We start from the raw sequence: 22,130 nt of genomic DNA on the forward strand, positions 1-22,130 counted from the left end.
CGCCCTACGGAGCTCGGTAACTGACACCCCACAAGCTCTTTCTCCACCCGCCGTCGCTCCCCGTCGGAGTTTGTGGCGCCCCAGCCCCTCGTCACAGCCGCGGGTGCGCCCCCTGGCCCAGGTGAGGGGCGGGGCTGAGGGAGGGATCCTCCCGGCCCCCAAAGCGAGGGCGGAGGGTAACCTTGAGGACAGCGTCCTGTCGTGGGCCTCTAGTCTAGAAGAACTGAGTTCAGATTCAGCCTCGGCCACGCTCTAGCGGTGTGACCTCGGGCGAGTCCCTTCACCTCGGTCTGTTGTCCGTCAAATGCTGATAGTAATAGCGCCCCCCCCTTAAGGTTGGGAGACTTAACTGGAGGTAGGACTGGAACGCTGTAGGTGCATACTAAGTGCTTGCGTCTCCTTCCCCTACCCCCCTTCCCTTTCCTCGTGGTCGCCAGACATTTAGAACCCTTCCGCAATCTCCTCGGTAGCCGGTAAGACTCGTTCTCGGGTCGGACGGCGGGCCCCGCAGATCTTCCTTGCCCGGGGGCTAGGGCTGCTCTGCCCCACGGGTGCTCGCTCCGGCCCTTCCTCGGCCGCTCGTGGCTGGTTTGTGCCCTCCGGGCACAGCGGCGCTTACTCATTGTTCAGTGCCTGACCCGGGTGGCACGGTGCCCGGGCAGCGTGGGCGGAAGCGCGCCTCCGAGGGCCCTGCCTGGCTCCGGTCCGTGGGAATCCTGACCTGCCTGCTGTGGGGCGGAGTGAGGATGAAAGGATGAGGATGAAGATGGTGGGGAGGCGCGTAGAGTCGGGGTTGTGCGAGGTTTGAGGCTGTAAGGCAGGGCGAGGGATTTAAGAGGAGAGCTGGGTAGGGCACATCGGAGGGCTGGGGGCTTGGGGGAATGCTGAGGGGGCTGGAGGCCCTGGAGAGTGCGGAGAACGGGCGTCGGGGTGCTAAGGCGTAGCGAAAGGGGAGGGATGCGATCCACGGGGAAGGAGCATTGGAGGAGGCAGGCGACCTAGGGGTGACCATCTATGTGTCGCAGAGGTCGAGCGGAAGACGGCCCTCGGAAATGAGGACTTGAGGGAGTGAACAGTAGTGCATTCGAGGGAGTATCAGTATGTAACAGTCTGCGGGCACCAGGCAGGAGTTGGGGCGCAAAGAAGGCACCCATTGAGAGAGGAGGAAAACGGGGCATGGGTCTGATGGGGCGAGGCGTTTGGATCATAGGACTATCAGGGAGTAGAGGGTGCTAAGTGATGGTGGTAGTGTCCGTGGAAGGTAAGGTCAGTGAGTTGGGGATGAAGAAAAAGGACGGCGAGGACTGGGAAGGTGACGGGGGAAGTAAGCGGTGTCATCCGTGAGTGCGGAAGGTAGAAGGAGTGAGAACGCCTAGGCCAGAGTCAAGGTGGGGAGCAGGAGTGAGGTTTAAGAGAGGGGCGTTGGTGGATCATAAAGGGAGAAGGAGAAAAGCTAAATGCGCAGAATTTAGAGGTAAAAAGGCCTTCGGACATCACTCTTACAATGCTCCAGCTGAGGTCTAGAAAAGGAGCTTCCTGAACGTCACATCGCGGGTGGTGAGCCTAGAATTTCCCATGTTCTTTTTTCTACAGCCATAGTCCCGAACCTTACGGTCCTTGTTCAGGCTTTTAGAAATCCACTCAAATAGATGTGTGATATTCCCACTGTTTTGGGGATCTGCACATCGGCAGCTATCTGCTTGCCCAGCCGCTGTGGGACTTGTCAGTGTCTTCCCCTAGGTTCGCTACGGGAGGTCCCCCCAGTGTGCTAGGGACTTCTGGGTGTAGATTATTATTTATCAAATGCACATTACCTTTGTGGCATTTACAGGGTTACAAAGTGAGGAAAATACAGGATATTTGAAAGTAATGATGAATTATAGAAATAACATAGCTGCTAGAAGGAAAATCAGAAATTAAAGGACTTATTAAACTTTTTTCAGTCTGGACCCCTTCAGCACTTCTTAAACTTCTGGTTTCACATGTGGAGTCCAGACCCACAAGACTGTTAAGAGATAGAAATTTTCCAAATTCATACTTTTTTGGAAAAAGATAATGAATTTTCTTTTGGATATGATGAATTTGATGACACATCCAGTTTGAAATGCAAGGGACAGTTTTGGACAACAGAGAATTTCAATAATTTAGAATTTTCATAAACTTTGACATTTTTTGAATTTGCTTGTATAATAATAATAATAATAGCTAGCATTTACTGCAAAGTACTTTACAGGTATCTATTTTGATTGGGATACATGACTCTGGTATAAAATTTAAATCTAGTCTGCTTTGTGTTGCTATCCAAAATTACTTTCCAAATCAAATACATAAGATTTACTTAAGATTTGTAAGTTTTATATATGCACATATATTTGATGGACATATATGTATTTTAAAGTATTGTTACAAATAAAAATGGTGCCTCTCCTATCCTATTTTCTTTGATTCACATAGGTCATACTTCATTAGTATAGGTACTCCCTCCACTAATGCATATAATTATTTGCTCCCCACCATAGGAAAGGACCTTCATGAAGCCTGTGAGTTCTTTGGGGTTGACTTTTCAAGACTTAACTAGGCTGACTTTTGGACCACCACTGTGGAGTCTTATCATCACTCTTTGTATGTGAAGTCTTTCAAACTTGTGGGACCCTTGGAGCTTTTATTCCATTGGCATAGCCTTTGGGAGCCCACAGCTGTCTCCATAGTGAAGTATTCACACAGGAGAGGGTGTGATACAGTATATGAAATTTAAAAGTTCTTAGGTACTTTTTATGTTCCACTAAAATTCTGTCCCACTGCCTGATTATGGGATGCATTGAAGGTGAATTCCCAAAGACTATTATTGGACCACAAAGATTTAAAGTGTAGGCAAACTGCCGATCTGTCACCTGATGGTCAGCTGAAGTATAGAGTGGCTTTTCTCCAGGTTGACTTCGGGGCAGCTTCAGTTTTTGGCTACAGAAACCCTTAAAGGCTCCTTCAAGTTATAGAATAGCCACAATTTGCATATGGGACACTAACACAATCACACACCCTTCAAATTTGCAGAAATTTTGAACTTTACACAAAGTAATAATAACTCTTGATTCTCAAATAAAAGTCCTTGATTGATTTATTTTCCAAATTACTTTCCTTCCTTTAATAATTATTTGCATTTTTTTTTCAAGGAGAAACATGGAACTTACTTCTTGTGACACATTTGTGGCCTTACCTCCCGCAACAATTGGCAATAGGGTTATTTTTGGAAAAAATTCAGATAGAGTTTTTGATGAAGTGCAAGAGATAATTTATTTTCCTGCTGCATTTCATGGCCCTGGAAGAAAACTTGAGGTAAAGTCAAATGTTTTGTTTAATATGCCATTTTTAAGAACTGTGATTAGCTTTTTTATGAGTGAGATATTATTCCAGGGGATAGTTAAGTTAAAAATTCAGGAAATTGAGTATGAAAAATTCCAATAAAAATAGATAGCCTTTTGTAATTTTTTGTTCACATCAATTCAATAAGTCTTTATCAGTAACTCTCTTTTTACAAAGTATTGCACAAGAGATTAGGGATACAAAGACAGAAAATGAGATAGTCGCTGCCCTCTGGGAGTTTGTATTCTATTCTTCAGTGTCTATATCTTATTGTTGTTTAGTTATTTTCAGTTGTGTTTGACTCTTCTTGACCCCATTTGGTTTGCCATTTCCTTCCCTAGATCGTTTTACAGATGAGTAAACTGAGGCAAACAGGGTTAAGTGACTTGCCCAAGGTCACACAGTTAGTAAGTGTGTGAGGTCATATTTGAACTCAGGTCTTCTTGAATCCAGATCTGGTGCTCTATCCACTTTATCTTTGCATTCAAGACCTACCATGATCTGTTATGTTCTTATTTTTCAAACTTTGTCTCACATTACTCTTTACTATGTAAACTTTCTATTCTAGCCAAATTGGGATACACATTATCCTATCCAAGTCTTGCATTTTCCTACCTCCATCCCCATTGTTCCGTATTCTTACAGTGTTCTCCCTCCTCCTCAAGTTGTTGAAGTCTTTTCTATACTTTAAGCCCAAATGCTGTATTCTTCATGATGTCTTCTTGGAGCTCACCCAGCTAGATATGACCTTTCCTGTCTCTGTCCTTGCAAAATAATTTCAAAAAATTCATTTATTCTTGTTGAATTTATTAGGTTCCTTTAAAAAATAGAAGTTATAACAGAGATTTACAGTTTATAGACAATAGGTTATTCTTTGTTATGGGAATGTTTATATTTGGTGATGTTTATCAACTTCATAATAGCAAAAACATTTTTTTAATTGGAAAATTAATTTATGTTCTGTTTGGATTATAGCTTTTATGTACATGTTGCTTTTTTCTTTATAGATTATAAGCTACATGAGGGCAAGGATCATTAAAAAAAATTTTTCTTTAATCTCCTATAGTGTCTAGCATAGTGCTCTATAGCTATTAGGAACTTAGTAAATTGTGTGTCAAATTGAATTGAGTAAAGAAAGGTAAGGATTGAAAAATTTTATAGTATAATCTTGCTTTTCCAATCTTGCTTTTTCTTTTTCAAAGAAAGGTAAATAGACCTAATGATGGCACTATCATAGTATCATAGATCTAGAAGGGACCTTAGAAGTCATCTAGTGGAGACATTCTCACCCAACCCCCTCATTTTACAGATGAGGAAACAGACCCAGAAAAGTTAAATGACCTCCCTAAGTCACACAGAGAGTAAGTGCCCAAGCCACTATTTGAGCCCGGGGTTCTTTATTTCCAAATGTGGGGATTATTACAATGTACAGTGCTTCTCATTGCATCTACGCATATGGAATTAGTTGAAAAATACTTTAGTGTTTCAATGAATCTGTTGTCTCATCAATATGGGTGTCCCCTCCAAAGGTCTAGATTGTTCTGTCCATGTCTAGTAAATCTTCCCTGAAAGGTTGCCCACTATCTTTTATAGCCTCTTTCGAGATCTCTTGACAATGTATGAGTTCCACTGAGTCCACATGGACTATTCATTGATTATCCCTTGCGCTTTCTGAGTGACTTACTCTTTTTTGGTTATCTGTCTCTCTGATAGCCTATTTCAATGGCAAACCAAATGGGGTAGGTAGAAGAGCTACTTCTTTTGTGTGTTTTATTGATAATATGATGCAATAAAACATTTTCATACTTACCATGTGTCTTTCCATTGTCCTTTGAGTGACCCGCAGTTTGAAAGCTTAGGAAACCAGTACTATATGATTTGTATTTATATGACATCACCAGAAAAAATATGGGTATTAAAAAGATGGACTTTTGTTTCAGGGAGAAGCTTGACATAAATAAAACAACATATAGTTTTTAAAATACAATCTAACCTGCTCACCTCCCATATAGTTTTGGGCCCAGTTCATTGTCTGATGAAGGTATATGTATGCTGATGGAACAACTATATATCTGTCTGTACATAATTGTCAGTACATAATGGCTGTAGTTCTGTCTGTCATAGTTTGGACTGCAGGATTACTTTTTTCCACTTGGCTTTTCCTATGTGGATATTTAGACTAAAATCTTTGTTATTATTGATTTTATTTAGGAGATACAGTAGTGTTACAGATTTGATACAAGCAGCATAATGTCATCCCCAAATAGGCCCATCTAGAGGACCTGTAAAGAGTACCTCTTTCATTTCAACTCAGCCCTGGACAATCTCCATGACTAGTTAGTTTCATGCCTTCTTTCATAATTATAATCAGTGAGTAATCAACTAAAGTTCATTGCATACTGTTGCATCTTTTAAGAAATCTTGTATGATTTTTACATACCTATGAGAGACCTGTTGTTGAAAGAGATATCATTTTAATGAACTGAATCACATTTTTTTGGTAGTCAATAAACATTAAGCAAAGTAACATTTTATATTCTCTGAATCTTTAAGTCAATCAAGTAACTATAAAATGTGGGCTGCTATATGAAACAATTTGTGAAAGCCTTCTTTCTAGTTCTGCCTTTCTAATGTTCTCTTCTAATTCCTTGGTTAAGTGTGCCCTTGATAGTTTATTCTTGTAAAAAAAAAAAATATAGCAATGGGAATGTAGGCATATGAATTAATAGTTATTGATGTTTTCTCTTTTTTTTCTTTTGGTGTTTTTTGCCTTTTTTTTTTAGTAGTAAAATCTGTGGTTTTCCCCCCACAATGTTTTGGTATCTTCTTCTTTCAGATATTTTGAGACTTTGTCTTTCAACTTTCTCATAGTTGTAACATCTTCATGTAGATCTCCTCTGTGTATATTTATTCTAGCCTGATTCATGCCTTTCTTTTCTGTAGTGCCATTTCTAATATTTTACAAAACATATTAGGGATTATAATGTCCAGATGTTGTGGCAGTATTGTCCTTAATGGGAAAAAATAGTTTTTAACAGTGATATTAACAGATCGTTTCTGTTGTTCATTTGTTTATTATCTTCCATTTTCATCCTTGAAGATGTGATCTGATTTAATTGGGTCTCTTACCAATTTTTCCATAAGCTTGTTTTTTATCTCTACTGCTTTTTGCTGTGTTATGAGACAATATGGCTTATAATCTTCTACCTTCCTCTTCATTAAGATTTTACAAATGAATTAATATTCTAAAGTTGCTGTTGCCTTGGCTCTCACTTGTTTCATTTTGAAAGGGAGAGTAAATATTTATACAAGGAGACAGTTTTGAGGCACTTTTGGTCTCCTTGTTATGGTAATTTGTTTATATAAGTTAAACTTTCTTGGGAAATAGTGCCCATCCTTTTAAATCATTTTTTTCTTTATCAGTAGTTTATTTAAATAGGACAAATTTGAATCATTTTGGTTTAGTTGGTATATCTTCTGATTTTAATTTCTTCTTGGTATTGAATTTGATTTTTTCTCTGATAAGCCAATTCTTTGACGATATACATAGCTGATTCAAAACTTATGTCCATGTCAGTAACTAGTTATTTCCTAACCATTGAGATGTAATAAATATGAGTATTGTGATCTTATGTGATATAATATGTAGAGTAATTTATGGAACCTTAACATTTCATGCTACATGTTTTTATATGGAACGTATGCTTAATTGTAGGCTTTTTGTAGGTTTTTTCCTTTTGGTTATATGTTGCAAACTTGTTTTTTTATTGGTTCATTTAAAAAGAATACTGTATTTTAAATTGTTCTTATTTGGTACGTTGGTTCATTTTTAGGGCAGTTTTGAATATAGTAATATTTTAGTTATTGTTGACCTCTGTTCAGTATTTTTTGTTATAGTTTTTATAATAGTTTTGACTGTAAAACTATTGAATTACAACTTTCACCGAATTATTAACAGATTCTTTTTTTTTCAACTATGAATTTATAGTGCACCTATATAGAAATTGAACAAGCAACAGAAACATACGCTGTTATATTGAGTCGGCCATCTTGGTTATGGGGTGCAGAAATGGGAGCCAATGAACATGGAGTTTGCATTGGTAATGAAGCTGTATGGGGAAGAGAAGCAGTACAAGAAGAAGAGGCATTACTTGGCATGGACCTTGTCAGGTTATCAGATATACTTGTGGGGTTTGTAGGAAAGAAGACAAACCACATTTTGTAGAACTTAATTTTATTTTTTAAATTGTGATGCCAGCCTGTTTTAAAATGTTCCAATATTTGTTATATTACCCTTAGAGAGTAAAAACATAATTTTTTGGCTAAAATACCACAGAACAGAAAGATGAAATGCTAGGAATTCCAAATGTCATGGAGGATAAGTTTAAGAATACTTGTCAGCATGGTTTTTATTTTTAAAGGAATTTTATGTTGAAATTAATATATGATATCTTACAAACAACACTTTTAAAAATGCAAATATTTTATAAGAACTTATTAAATTTTATTTTAGGCTTGGACTTGAAAGAGCTGATACAGCTGAAAAAGCAGTCAATACCATTGTTGAATTACTAGAAAAATATGGACAGGGTGGAAATTGTTCGGAGAGTATGGTATTTAGCTATCACAATAGTTTTCTGATAGCTGATAGGCATGAAGCATGGATTCTCGAGACTGCAGGACAATATTGGGCAGCAGAAAAAGTAGAAGGTATGGACAACATATTATTGAATTCATTTTATGATACATTAAATATCCCTAGTTTCTCACACTTTACCAGATTACTCCTCAGGGCTGAAAGGTATTCATTTATCTAAGATATAAATCTAATGTAACATGAGGATGATTTGGAGAAGACAGAGAAATGAATTCTCTCTGGTTGTTTCTCCTTACTTGGCCAATGTGAAATATCATTATTTTAGTAAATAGCCCTTTTTCATTATTTGTTTATTATATTTTATTGTTCTTCCCATCTATCACTCAGGGCTGAAATACCGAAGTATGGGCTTGGAGAGGAATTGTTTGAGCATTTGACCATCCTAGGTAATCAGATTAGATGAAAGGCTTTTATATATGTACATTAAAATATAAAATCTAAGGGGCAGAGCCAAGATGGCAGAGTAGAAGGATGGGTCTGCTGTAGCTCTACATCCAAAGCCCATAAAATATATGTGAAAAATGACTCTGAACAAATTCTGGAGCAGCAGAGGCCACAAAACTAAGGAAAGGAGGAGATTTCTAGCCCAGGGCAGCCTGAGGGGTTGACGGGAAGGGTCTGTTGAGCCTGACTCAGAGCAGAGCACAGCCCAGCCTTGGCAGCACTGCACGGCTCAGACAGGACTGGAGCAGGCTTCAACAGTTGCAATTCTCAGATTCCTCAACCCACAAATGCCAAAGACAGCTTCAGAGGTCAGTGAGAAAGCTCTTTCACCTGGGTGAGAAGGAATCAGGATCTGGCCTTAGCCCCAGGCAGCAGAAGCCACTGGGGCAGTGTCTCCTTTCGGAGCCCTTGGCCTAAAGACCCTGGGGGAAATCAAGCATCTGCTGTGGATCTCAGCCCCAAGTGGTGGCCCTGGCCCTGGGGTGAGGAGGAGCGCTAGCCTGGCACAGTGGAGTTGCAGGTGGCTGTGGAGAGGGAACCCTACTCACAGATGCTGGGCAGAAAAGCTTGTGGTTGAGCTGAGAACTTACAAGCCCCTAGCGTATACCCTCCTCTTGACTAAAGACTCAGAAGTCAAATAACCATCTGGGAAAATGCCCAAAAAAGGGAAAAAATAAATAAGACTATAGAAGGTTACTTTCTTGGTGAACAGGCATTTTCTTCCATTCTTTTGGATGAAGAAGAACGAAGCATACCATCTGAAGAAGCCATAAAACTCAAGACTTCTATGTCCAAAACCTCCAAAATAAATATGCAGTGGAATGAGCATGGAATAGCTCAAAAAGAATTTTGAAAATGAAATAAGAGAGGTGGAGGAAAAATTGAGAAGACAAATGAGAGTGATGCAGTAAAATCATAAAAAGCGAGTCAGCAGCTTCCTAAAGGAGACCCCCCAAAAAAATGCTGAAGACAATAACACCTTTAAAAATAGACTAACCTAAGTGGCAAAAGAGGTCCAAAAAAACTAGTGAGAAGAATGCTTTGAAAAGCAGAATTAGCCAAATGAAAAAGGAGGTTCAAAAGCTCACTTTAAAAATTAGAATGGAGCAGATGGAAGCTAATGATTTTGTGAGAAACCAAGAAATTACAAAACAAAACCAAAAGAATGAAAAAATAGAAGATAGTGTGAAATATCTCATTGGAAAAACAACTGACCTGGAAAATAGATTCAGGAGAGACAATTTAAAAATTATGGGGCTACCTGAAAGCCATGATGAAAGAAAGACCCTAGACAATATCTTTAATGAAATTACCAATGAAAACTGCCCTGATATTCTAGAATCAGAATCCACCGATCACCTCCTGAAAGAGATTCAAAGAGAAAAACTCCTAGGTATGTTGTAGCCAAATTCCAGAGTTCCCAGGTCAAGGAGAAAATATTGCAAGCTACCAGAAAGAAACAATTTGAGTGTTGTGGGAATACAATCAGGATAACACAAAATCTAGCACCTTCTACATTAAGGGATCAAAGGGCTTGGAATATGATATTCCAGAAGTCAAAGGAACTAGGATTAAAACCAAGAATCACCTACCTAGCAAAACTGAGTATAATACTTCAGGGGAAAAAATGGTCATTCAGTGAAATAGAGGACTTTCAAGCATTCTTGATGAAAAGACCAGAGCTGAAAAGAAAATCTGACTTTCAAACACAAGAATGAAGAGAAGCATGAAAAGGTGAACAGCAAAGAGAAATCATAAGGGACTTTCTAAAGCTGAACTGTTTAGATTCCTACTTGGAAAGATAATATTTGTAACTCTTGAGACTTCTGTCAGTATTTGGGTAGTTGGAGGAATTATAGACATGCACACACACACGCACACACACACGCAGAGGGTACAGGGTGAGGTGAATTGGAAGGGATGATATCTAAAAAAATAACATTAAGAGGCGAGAGAGAAATATATTGGGAGGAGAAAGGGAGAAATGGAATGGGGCAAATTATCTCTCATAAAAGAGGCAAGAAAAAGTTTTTTCAATGGAGGAGAAAAGGGAGCAGGTGAGAGGGAAAAAGTGAAGGTTACTCTTTTCACATTTGGCTTAAGGAGGGAATAACATGCTCACTCAATTTGGTATGAAAATCTATCTTACAGTACCAGAAAGAAGGGGAGAAGTCGGGTGTGGGGGGGATGATAGAAGGGAGGGCAAATGAGAGGAGGGAGTAAACACTTTTGGGGAGGGACAAGGTCAAAAGAGAGAATAGAATAAATGGGGGACAGGATGGGATGGAGGGAAATATAGTTAGTCTTACAGCATGATTATTATGGAAGTCTTTTGTAAAACTACATATATACACACACACACATATACATATGTATATACACACACACACACACACACACATATATGTATATGTACACACACATACACATATACATAGCCTATATTGAATTGCTTGCTGTCTCAGTGGGGATGGGTGGGAAGGGAGAGAAGTTGGAACTCAAAAGATTTAGGAATGAATGTTGAGAATTGTTTTTGCATGTAACTGGGAAATAAGAAATACAGGTAATGAGATATAGAAACCTATCTTGCCCTACAAGAACAATGGGGATAAGGGAAGGGAGGGGTGTGATAGAAGGGATGTTTTGGGGTGGGGAGAGGGGAGAGATAGGGAGAAAATTTGAAACTCAAAATCTTGTGAAAATGAATGTTGAAAACTAAAAATAAATTAATTAATTTAAAAAATATATAAAATCTAGTCATTATTTTAAAAAAATCCAATTCAAGTTTTTGAAAATGCTTTGCATTAGTTTTATTCCATGTAACTTGATAGATGAATGTTGAGTTAAATACATTTCTGCTGTGTGCTTAGCAGGTTGTCTGGATGATGGAAAAGAACTATAAGACATGGTTGCTTCTCTCAAAGAGCTTTTAGTCTCACTGGGAAGACAAGGCAAACACACAGGACAAAGTTAAATAATAATACAAAACAGTACAGTGCTATCTATAACTGTTCCGCAATTAGTGGTAGAAACATTACATTGTAAGAGTCTAGGATCATGGGTTTAGATTTTTAAAAGGATCTTAGAGATCATCACATCAGATCCCCTTACTTTATACATAAAGAAAATGAGGCCAGAGAGGCCAAAGTGACCTGCCCAGAGTCACAGTTAGGAAGTCAGTCAGCTCGGTGACTCAGAGGTAAAAAACACAGGACTGGGAGCGAAGATGAGTTCAAATCTTGCCTCAGATGCTTATTATCTCTGTGACCCTGGGCAAATCACTTAATTTCTCTGTATCTCATTTTCTTCATCAGGAAAATGGGAATAATAATAACATCTACATCATAGGATAGAGAATCAAGTGAGGTAATGTATGTAAAGCATTTTACAAACCTGAAAGTGCTGTATAAATGCTAGCCATTATCATTTTTATCTCTGTAGGTAAAATTTTTGCTGTCCTTTCCAATAATCAGTTTCAGTAGAAGATTTTGTTCTTTAAATTATCTACTTGAACATTTTTTTTCAGGCTCTACATATTTGTGAATAAAAGTAAATCATAATTAAGACACATTTCACAAAATTCAGTTGAGTGTAGCACACATTTATTCAGGCCTTCATCACCTCTTGCAGAAGCTCCTAATTGGCTTTCTTGTGTAAAGTATCTCTTTTCTTTGGTGCATCCTCTACACAGATGCCAATGCAAGATTCTTAAAGCATAAGCTTGACCATGCTCCTCTGCTCCAAAAACTCTCTAGGTTCAAATACAAACTGCTGTTTGGCATTGAATGCTCTTCACAGCCTGACTATTCCCCTTCATTCACTCTTGGGTCCAGTAAGACTGGCCTGCCTGCTGCTGCTCACATAGGAACCTCACCCTCCTTCTCTGTGTCTTTGCACAGGTTGTCTCCCCCTGTCTGGAATGCACGATATCTCCTCATTGGTTACCTTGTGCCACCTTCTACCATGAGGCCTTTCTTTCATGATGTCCAGCTGCTAGTGCCTCTGAATGAAAATTTCTTGTATTTACTTTATATATTTTTTTATATATGTGCTGTTCCTCCCTATATAGTGTGTAAAGTCCTTGAGGACAGGAACCGTTCCTTTTATATCTTTATATCCCCAGTGCCTAGCAAAGTGCACGTAGTAGCTGCTTAATAAATGCTTGTTGATCAATCTGGCTATATGTAATTTTTGTTCTTTCTCTTTGATAACAGAAGGAGTTCGTAATATTTCCAATCAACTCTCTATAGCAACGAAGATTGACCGAGAGCACCCAAAAATGAGGGAATATGCTAAGGACAAAGGCTGGTGGGATGGGGAAAAGGAATTTAATTTTGCTGCTGTGTATGCCTATCCTAATAATACCTGGACTACTTCATCAGGCAGATACTATGAGGGTTGTAAGCTTCTAAACAAATTCAAAGGTAATCTTTTTTATTTAAATAGTACTATCTGAAAGAAATTTGTAAGCTTTTATATATTCCTGAGTAGTAATGATAAAATAATCAGTCATTATTAGGTCTTATGCTTCTTAAGGAATTTATTAAAACTTCATTATTATGCTCTAGGCTAATCACTGCTTTTGATACAGTAATAATTTCTGATATACTGAACTCCAAAATTATTCCAGAAATATTACCTTTAGCAGATTGCTAAATGGGAGATATTTTCTTTAAAAAAAGCCAGTTTCACCAGAATGAGTCTGTTTTGTTTAGATAATCAAAACCATGCTTTCTGTGACCAACATGTTGCTTCACTGGCTGAAATATAAATTGAGTCTGAAAGTCAGTCAAAATCCAGCTTTTCATAAAAGAGGTAGTTCAGGGCTATAATTTTCTTCACTAGTGTTTATGTGTTAATTAGTATTAAGTATGAAAGAAAAAACCTTATGATGGAATATTTTAATGTTCTACAATATTTTCATATTTTCTGCTGTTTTGAAAAGAGATATTATATCTTTGCTAATGTTATCAATAAATGTTTTTGACTTTAGCACAGAAACATTCTATGAACAACTTATTTTATAAATATGCTGCATAAATGAAATTCATTAATTTTTTTTTCCCATTTGAAGAGTAGGACTTTTAGAGAATGTCTTAAAATGCATTTCTTAGTTACTACATCTGGTACCTCAGTATTGTTTCATTTCTATCTCACTGGATTTATTACTGAAATAGTAATAGATCTCTTTGGGGAAAAAATGGTCACATCTGAAGGAAGAAGATAGGGGTGTTGCTCTAGTAACATTAAGAAAGAGGTATTAAGGGAAAAAAATAGTTTAGGACATTATTGGGGAAGTGATTAGTCTTCCCTTTTTTTCCGTTTCTGTGACCCCTGTAAATATGTGAGTATAAGCTGAGATCACCTTTATTTCACTTTATTAAGTTAGTGGTCTCTCCAGTGATGGACTGATGACTTGGGCTTTTCTACAATATCAACAGGTGCCTAAAAAATACAGATTGACTATTTAGTTTTCAGTTTTACTGGAGTAAGATTTGTACATTTTTCGTTAATGAAAATGTTTTCAAATGATGTCAACACTTTAATTAGAAAATCAACTCTCAGGTTATATTCTTTTTAACCTATTAGATGTGGATTACGTTTAGAAAGGTTTCAATTTTTTTTTTTTTTATTACTTGTTTTTGTGAGTTTGTATATGTTTCTAGGAATTTGGATAGACTAATCACTTGGAATTCTTGATGTGTTAAGGGACTGGGCATTCTTATTTATGACAGTAATCTTCTCTGGCTTAGAAATTACAGTATCAGATACTATTACAAAAAGGTCATTGTTGAAGTGTGAAAGAAGAGGAAATGTAGAGGATCTTAAGTTATTAGGGCAATTAGAGGAGGAAAGAAAAGGGCTTTGAATTCACCATCTACTTTGTAACATGTTAAAATTAAATTGTTTAATTACAAATTAATTGGAAAGTGAATTTCTTTTTAATTCATAGGTAGTTGTAATGAAAAAGGTGGGACCTAAATTTTTTTTCTATGTGGAAAGGGCAATCCGTTTAGCTCACTGTGAATCCTCAAAAGAGGAAAGGCCTTTTTCTCACAGTAACATTCAGTTATCCTGTAGTCGTAACTTTTCTTTAGATTTCTATAGACCAACATTGCTATGTCTCTCTTCAACTGTTCCTTCATGGTAGCTATTAACTGTGCTGCATGTATATCCAAATTGCAAATACATTCACTCATGCATTTGAAATAACTAGTTTAAATTGCAACGAAATTGCACCCCTGTGTTTTTTATTCATTTTACTGAACCCTACCACTACAGTCTTAGTACTTATTCAGTGGTTGCTAGTGGATTACTTATAGCTATCCTACTCTTATGATCATGTAAATCCTTCCCTCATTTCGAGAATTGTAGGTTTTGAATAGAGAAGACATTTTCATAATACCTGTATTATAGCAGTGTTATGTTTCTGTCACTGTTTTCATTATAAATCCTTATTTTCAAGAATTTAGATCTTAACCATTTTAAAATCACACTGGGTGTTCCTGTTATCTTCCTGATTCATAGGTTTTGTTTGGTGTTTTGGTAGTTGTTTGACCTTTTTCTTTGAAAATAAAATATTAAGAGCTGCTTTTAGAAGCTGCCCTATCTTTTTTTTTCTTTTTGTTTTCAGTTTATTACAAAACTGAGTAAAAAGATCATTTGAATTCTGATAGGGTCATTTATGGAGAACAATTAACTATTTCTCTTCATTTTAAAGTCACTGATGGCTAACTGTGTACGTGTTTAGTGAAATATAAGAAAAATAATGTGGCACAGAAAGGAAGAAATTTTAAGAACTTCAAATTCTTTAAATTTACTTATTTGGTTATATATGTAGATTTTAAAGTAGAGATTTTTGTAGTGGAAAAACAGTGACAAATATTGCTGTAATGAAGTTATTCAGAAAATGTATTCAATATGTGAGACTCCTGGTCTTTATTCCATCATCAAGGGTTGTCCATACCCTTGATTTTGCCACCACCTACAAGTGTTGCACATTCATGTTGATGAACTCTGAAATTCTTTTATCTGATCGTAATCTGTTGTCATGTAGCTCTCCCTCATGACTCCAAACCTTGCTTTTCATCCTACTCTGGCATCCTATCCCTCCACCCCGCTTCTTTCCCAGGCCATCACCCCTGCACAGGCTACACTTTCTTTCCTTCCCCATTTTGACTTCTTGATGAGCCAGTTCAACTTTATACTGTCCTCTTCACTGGAAGCCCATACCTCTTTATCCTGTTGAATGTCTTGCCCTGCCAATCCACAGCCTTGGATTACTGCCACCATCTCCTGCCTTTGCCTCTGCATACACGTTGTTGTACAAAGCTGGAGAAAATCATGAAACTGTGTTGTGTAGGGCCACTACAAGTTTATGTCACATAATCCCAACTGGCCCTCAGTGGGATTCCTTTGTACCTCTCTAATTGATTCACTATTCCACTCATCAGAGTGACTTTTCCAGACCTTTTCTTCCTTCTTTAAACCTCCTAGAGTTCTTTTCTACCCTCACCCTCTCTGCTGAGAACTTTGCCTTATATTTCACTGAAAAAATTGAGACCATTCAGTGGGAGCTCCCTCTTCTCCTCTCCTCCTCATCTCACATCTCCCAGATGCCTTCTGCCACTATCTCCTCCTTCACTTGTTCATATGAAAAAGTAGCCCTTCTCTTTGCCAAGGTAAACTCCTCTCCATGCATCTTCTCCAGAAGGTTGCCCCCTCTATCATCCCTACTCTCTCATTCATTTTCAATCACTTCCTGTCTACTGGATGTACCATGTCTCTCTCTCCCATTCTCATGAAACCCTCACTCGATCCATTCATCCCTGCTAACTGTTATCCTATATCTGTCTTCCCCTTTGGGTGCCTCCACTTCCTGTCCTTTCTTTCGCTCTGCAGTCTGGCTTCTGATCTCATTGTTCAACCCAAACTACTCTTCCCAAAGTTACCAATGATTTCTTAATTGCTAAATGTAATGGCTTTTTCTCAGTTCTAATCCTTTTGACCTTTCTGCAGCCTTTGACACTATTGATCATCTTTTCTCTTGGGAATTTGAAGACACTGCTCTCTACCAGCTCTACCTGTCTGATCACTTGTCTGTTGATTGCATCTTCATCCATGTCATGATCACTAACTGTGGAAGCCTCCCAAAGCTGTCCTTGACTCTCAGCTGTCTCTAAACTGTTTTCACCTGGAAAATAACTAAGTAGTAATCTTAAAATTATTGTTACTTAAATTACTTTCTTCCTAGTCTGTGTGGGAAATAGAATTGGTTGCATATGTTTTTGCATTGTTCCCTTTTTGCTTTTTATTTCTTTGGGAGTTCTGTCTTAGCTATAATAACTTATGTAGCTAATGTTCTCTTAAACTTATTCCTAACTGGTGATAAGCCTGATGAGTTTAATGTAGTTGATTTGATAACACGGCTTATATTTTGTTAGTATCTTAGGTAGTATTTATGCTAGAACCAATATTTCATATTATTCGTTACGAGCAGAGAAAACATCTTATACGTAAGAGGGCATTCTCATGCAAAAGTGTTAGAGGGTGTGATTGGAGTTAATTACAGACCTAATTCTAATACATTTTTGTTGTAGCTTCTATTCTGATAGGAGGACTTGGGAAAAAAGAGTCTTATATGGGTCTGTAAATTAATTGGAGTTAGTACTTGTTAACATAGTTGCATAGCTAATTTGATTTTCAAATTTTTCAATAGGAAATATGACTTCTGAAACAATGATGGAAATTCTCCGAGATAAAGAAAGTGGCATTAACATGGAGGGAGAATTTCAGACTACTGGCAGCATGGTTTCTATTCTCCCTACAGATCCCAGCCTTCCCTGTATTCATTTCTTTACAGGAACCCCTAATCCTGAAAGGTGAAGTCAGAGATGGGTAATTAGTGGGTAGGGAAAAAAATCTTAACATTTTAGTTAAATTAATATTCTAATTTTAATGAGATAACTAATTTTTAAAAAGGTTCAAAATACTGGATATATTTTCTTGTAAATATTTAGTGTCTCACCTCTGTGAATATATAATTACCAGTAGTGAATGCTTTGTTTCTATAAGAAGAGAATGTTAATTAATACCTTTTAATATATTTCAGTTATATAATCTAAACATAACTTCATTAATGAAAACTTTTCCTAGAGGGAGTAATAGAAGAAAATGAGTATGTTAAATATTCTCTACATCTTGATTGCCCCTATAGTAATAAAGACTTCATCCTTTTTTGCCTCTAGATCTGTTTTTAAGCCATTCATTTTTGTACCAAATATAACTCAGTTACTAGAAACTAACTCACCAACATTTGGACATGAAGATCCAGTTAAAAAGAAGCCACGTTTTCAAAGTAAACCTGACAGAAGGCATTCTCTTTATCTCAAACATGAACAGGCATTGGCAATAATAGAGGCTGATGAGGTATGAAAATTCAGTTTAATTTAATAAACATTTATTAAATATCTACTATATTCAAAACCTGTGATAGGTCATGTGTGGTCATGATGGGATGCAAAATTTATATAAGGCAAAGGATCTGTCTTAATGGAGCTTATGATCTATTTCAGGGTCATCAAGAATCAATTAATCTGAGTTTAATCTCTAGTCACCAATTTGAGTTTCAACTTCTTGAAAGAAAAACTTTGGTGAAATCCCAGATATTCATTTTTCTAATACATCTTTGAGGAAAATGGGATATTTGTGATATTCTATTATTCAGTAAACATTTTTTAGGATATGCCTCTTAAAGTCCTTGAAGGGCAGATGGTTCAGTCTGTTATCTAGTGTAGTATCCCTTGTTGTCATAGTAAAAGGTAATACTGGGCAGGATCAATTAGCATTCCAATGTGACATTTATTTTCTTTTTCTGAACATATAAACATTCTAGCATGTTCTTTATGTTTCTTTCTGACGTAGCATTTATTTTTTAATTAGAAAACAGTGGTGATAAGAATTGGGCTGCACAGTCTCTTATACTTGGGTTCAGAAATCCACTTCACAAATATAAGTTGCAAGAAGGATGGCTGGATAACAGTTTGTCTGAAAGAGACTTTAATGCTTTAAAGTTAGGCTTAATAAGGATTTTAACAGTGTGATACAACAACCAAAAAGCCTTCATTAGTCTCAAAGTCTCATGAGAGAGAGATAGTGTCCAGGAGTAGGTAGATAAAAGTTCCTCTGTACTATGCCCTGCTCCGAGGGCATCTGAAGTTTTTCATTTAGTTAGGGCAGCACATTTTAGAAGGACATTGCTTAGCTTTAAGGTATCCAGTGAAAGGCAACCAAGATGATAAAGGGCCTTAATAGTATGCTGTAAAAGGATTGGTGGGAGGAAATGAAAATGTTTAGCCTGGAGAAAAGAAGACTTATGGGGTTACGATTGCTCTCCTAAAGCACATAAAAGACTCATTGTATAGAGAAGTTGCAGAGAAGCAAATTGGGGCTTGACATTAGGAAAAGCTTCTTACCATAACTAACCCTCTCCTAAAGGAAATGAGATGCTGCATGAGGTGATAGGTCCCTCATGAGGCTTTAAACAAAAACTCTATGACTGGTAGGTACACTGTAGATAGGATTCTCACTCAGATACAAGTTAGACTAGATCGTTTTTGAGATCCCCTTCAGAATCTTGAGATCTTGTGAAAACAGGTTGGTGAGTTAGGTGGGGAAAACAATTCAGAAACCAGTTTCGGTCAGAAAAGTTGATTCGTAGTTATGTGTTGACTCTACCTATTTTTCTTTATCACTAGTTCCCCTTTCTCCCATTTTAATTCAATTTTGAAAACGTCTTTCTAGAATCACATTATTTCAGAGTTGGATAGGACTTCAGATCCATTTAGACTAACCTGTACTCAGAGCAGAATTCACTCTATAAAACACCTAACAGGTGGTCACTCAGCCTCTGCTTGAGGAGAAAACCACCAAGGCGTTTCAGCTACGTTTAGATAGCTCTCAGTGTTAAGAATTTTCCCATGCATTGCTTCAAGTTCTACTTTCTGGAATCAAGCAGAAGGTTTGGCAGCTGTCATCTTTCACTGAAGTCTTCTCTTCTCCAGGTTAAACAGCCCATTCCTTAATTTGATTCTCACTTGGCATGAGTTCAAGGCCCACTGTGGATACTTTCTAGCTTTTTGGTATCCTCTTCAAAATGTGGTACCCAGAGCTGGGTTCAGTACCCCAGAAGAAGTCTGAAGTATTTAAGAAATGGAATGGGAATTTACTGAAACAACCTTAATATGTGAGGCAAAAATTAGAATTATATCATTGGAAGGTGATCCATTTTATATATAATTCATATTCATTCACTGGAAGTATTGAAAGGTATAGGAGTCCTACTCCAAGGGTAGTCTTGGTAGACTTTAAAAGAGTTCACTGACTAATATGTTCTTTTTTTGTCAAGTGTTGAAATGCCTTTAAAAAGTATGAATATTTTAAAAATTATTACTACTTCAGGCTACAAGTAGTGTGTGTTAATTATAGAACAGCAATGTGGTATATGGAAAAGATGCATGTATGGGGCCTAACCTCAGCTTTGGCATTTACTGGCTGTGGGATTTGGGGCAGGTTACTTTTTTGAAGTACGCAGTAATGGTGTTGGGCTTTATTCCTAATTAGGTTACTTCCAGTTGGAGAATTTGAAAATTAGTTTCTTCCTTGTATATTTCTTTCATTCACTCATTATGCATTTGTCAACTATTTTTAAGCACCTTAGACATGGAATTCAGTATGCTGGGCCCTTAGTGACATACAAAGATAATTAAGACATGTCCTTGATATCACTGGCAAGGGGGGAATATAACACAAAATCAAATACTAAGTATTATAGAGTTAGCTGTTGTGCAGAATAGAATAAGAGCACAAGAGCAGTCCTAAATGCTCTATAATGTCTGAACACCAATTTCTCATTAAGTATATTCTACCAAGAAAAACATTTTGTATTAATTTTAGAAAATTTTACTTAACTGGTTTCAGAAATGGGAAGCCATGGACATTTTCAAGGACTGTGTTAAGAAATTTTCTTTCCTTTCTTTTCCCCAACATTGGTAAAGATGTATAAACTTAAAAATCTATCCTAGATTTCCCTCCAGAGCTATTTTTGTTTTTTTTTTTCTGTAAGTCTGAATGGTAGTAATTTAAAATGTTTTGTTTTTTTTCTTAATCATTTCTGCCTTCAAATGATGGGAGTTAGAGAGCCGCATGAAAATTATTTAGAAATTAAAATGAATATTGCATGAACAGGTTGATAGGTGAGAGGCTAGAATAAATGCATTTATTTATCTTTTGAAATATTGTACTGTATTAATATTTTATTTGAAAATTATTCTTTTAGGAAACAGGCAAAAAAATGCTGGAAAGAATGAGGATACTGGAGAAAGAGATGCTCAAAGAGATGGAATTGGTTCTCCAGAATAAGGGTCTTGATGTGAACCGAACTGTTAACCTTTTTTCTCAATGTGTGAAAAATGAAATGAAAATTTATGAGTCAAATGTTGGCTTTCTTTGAACATACCATGTTCAGAGGTCTTCCTCAAAGGCAGTCCAAACTTTATTAAATCTGGTAAATCTGAATTCAGTAGACTTTATTATTCTTTGGTTATATTCAGGTAATTGAAATTTAATTTTGACTATTATAGTAAAACCATCAAGCCATTATTTTTCTGGGATATTGAAGAAGAAAATAAGGTTTACATGAATTTTAACTGATATATTCATTTCATAGAACAGTTAAATGTTACTTGAAAATAGCAGATTAAAGTATTATGTCACTGCCAAAGTAATTATGACTTTCAAGCTGATTTTCTAATGCTGTATGAAAGCATAAAATGTATACAGTGAAATACAGATTCATATATAATAGTTACTATACAGCATCCTAAAATGTCTTTTAATTACAATAACAAAACAGACTGTTCTTTGGGGATGCAGACTATTTTTTAAAACAGAGAGTCATCTGAGACTTAGGAAGAAATTACCAGAAGAAGAAACTTTTTCTTTTTTTTGGGACTAGGTCTCCCTATCTCTCCAAGGCTGGAAGTGCAGTGGCCATCTTACTCCCATTGTGGCTTGGTGTGGAAGACTGATCCCCTCCTCCCTTTGGCAGCTTGTCCCATCTTTACCTGCCCTTCCCAGGGCCCCCCATGTTGGTGTAGACAGTGTAAACACCTGATTAGCTTTAAGCCTCCTGTAGCTCGGGGCTCTTGAGCTCAAGTGACCCACCATAGGCATGCACCACCTGCCCCATAGCAAGAAGCTTTTTAAAGATTTGCATGTTGCTCTTCTGCTCGATTTCAGTGTATTTATTCTGCCAAAGCACTTTATGTAACACAAGTGTGTTGTTTGTAAGACTGTGACTAACCAGTGAATTCTGACAATTGATTTTGGGGGAAGTTTTTGGGGGAAAAAGTTACTTTAGCCTTATTAAATTAATTTCAGCTGAGTATCTGCAGTCCCAGCATCTGTTGTGCTTCTAAACCCTATACTTGCCCTGCCCGCCTCTATTAACTTGTGTTCTTTTCTTTATTTCGTTTTGTAGGAGGAAACCTTGTCTGGGAGCATAAAAGTGGAGATAACTAGGCCTTAGCTGCCTTTTTGTCTCATGTCTTTTCACTCTCTTGTATTCATTCTTCCAGGGGGAAAAGATTAGGTAAAGCAGAAAATTAAG

The 22,130-nt window shown here is 37.2% G+C and overlaps 1 protein-coding gene across 3 annotated transcripts; it reads left to right on the forward strand.

Annotated features, from left to right (window-relative positions):
* Positions 1 to 9: 9 nt before the first annotated feature.
* SCRN3 (secernin 3) lies at positions 10 to 21,906 on the forward strand. Of its 3 annotated transcripts, none has more exons than XM_072612360.1 (8): positions 10 to 121; positions 3,171 to 3,333; positions 7,349 to 7,530; positions 7,874 to 8,070; positions 12,676 to 12,885; positions 17,181 to 17,343; positions 17,710 to 17,890; positions 20,799 to 21,906. In XM_072612360.1, the coding sequence occupies exons 2-8, from the start codon at positions 3,178 to 3,180 to the stop codon at positions 20,970 to 20,972; spliced, it is 1,263 nt and encodes a 420-aa protein (XP_072468461.1). In that variant the 5' UTR covers positions 10 to 121; positions 3,171 to 3,177; the 3' UTR covers positions 20,973 to 21,906. The 3 variants fall into 3 exon arrangements, with proteins under 3 accessions (XP_072468461.1, XP_072468462.1, XP_072468463.1); XM_072612361.1 differs by having other exon boundaries at positions 115 to 355; XM_072612362.1 differs by lacking the exon at positions 10 to 121 and adding an exon at positions 1,083 to 1,557.
* The last annotated feature ends 224 nt before the right edge of the window (positions 21,907 to 22,130 follow it).

This window comes from Notamacropus eugenii, chromosome 5 (assembly GCF_028372415.1).
Source record: "Notamacropus eugenii isolate mMacEug1 chromosome 5, mMacEug1.pri_v2, whole genome shotgun sequence".
Classification (NCBI taxonomy): Eukaryota; Metazoa; Chordata; class Mammalia; order Diprotodontia; family Macropodidae; genus Notamacropus; species Notamacropus eugenii.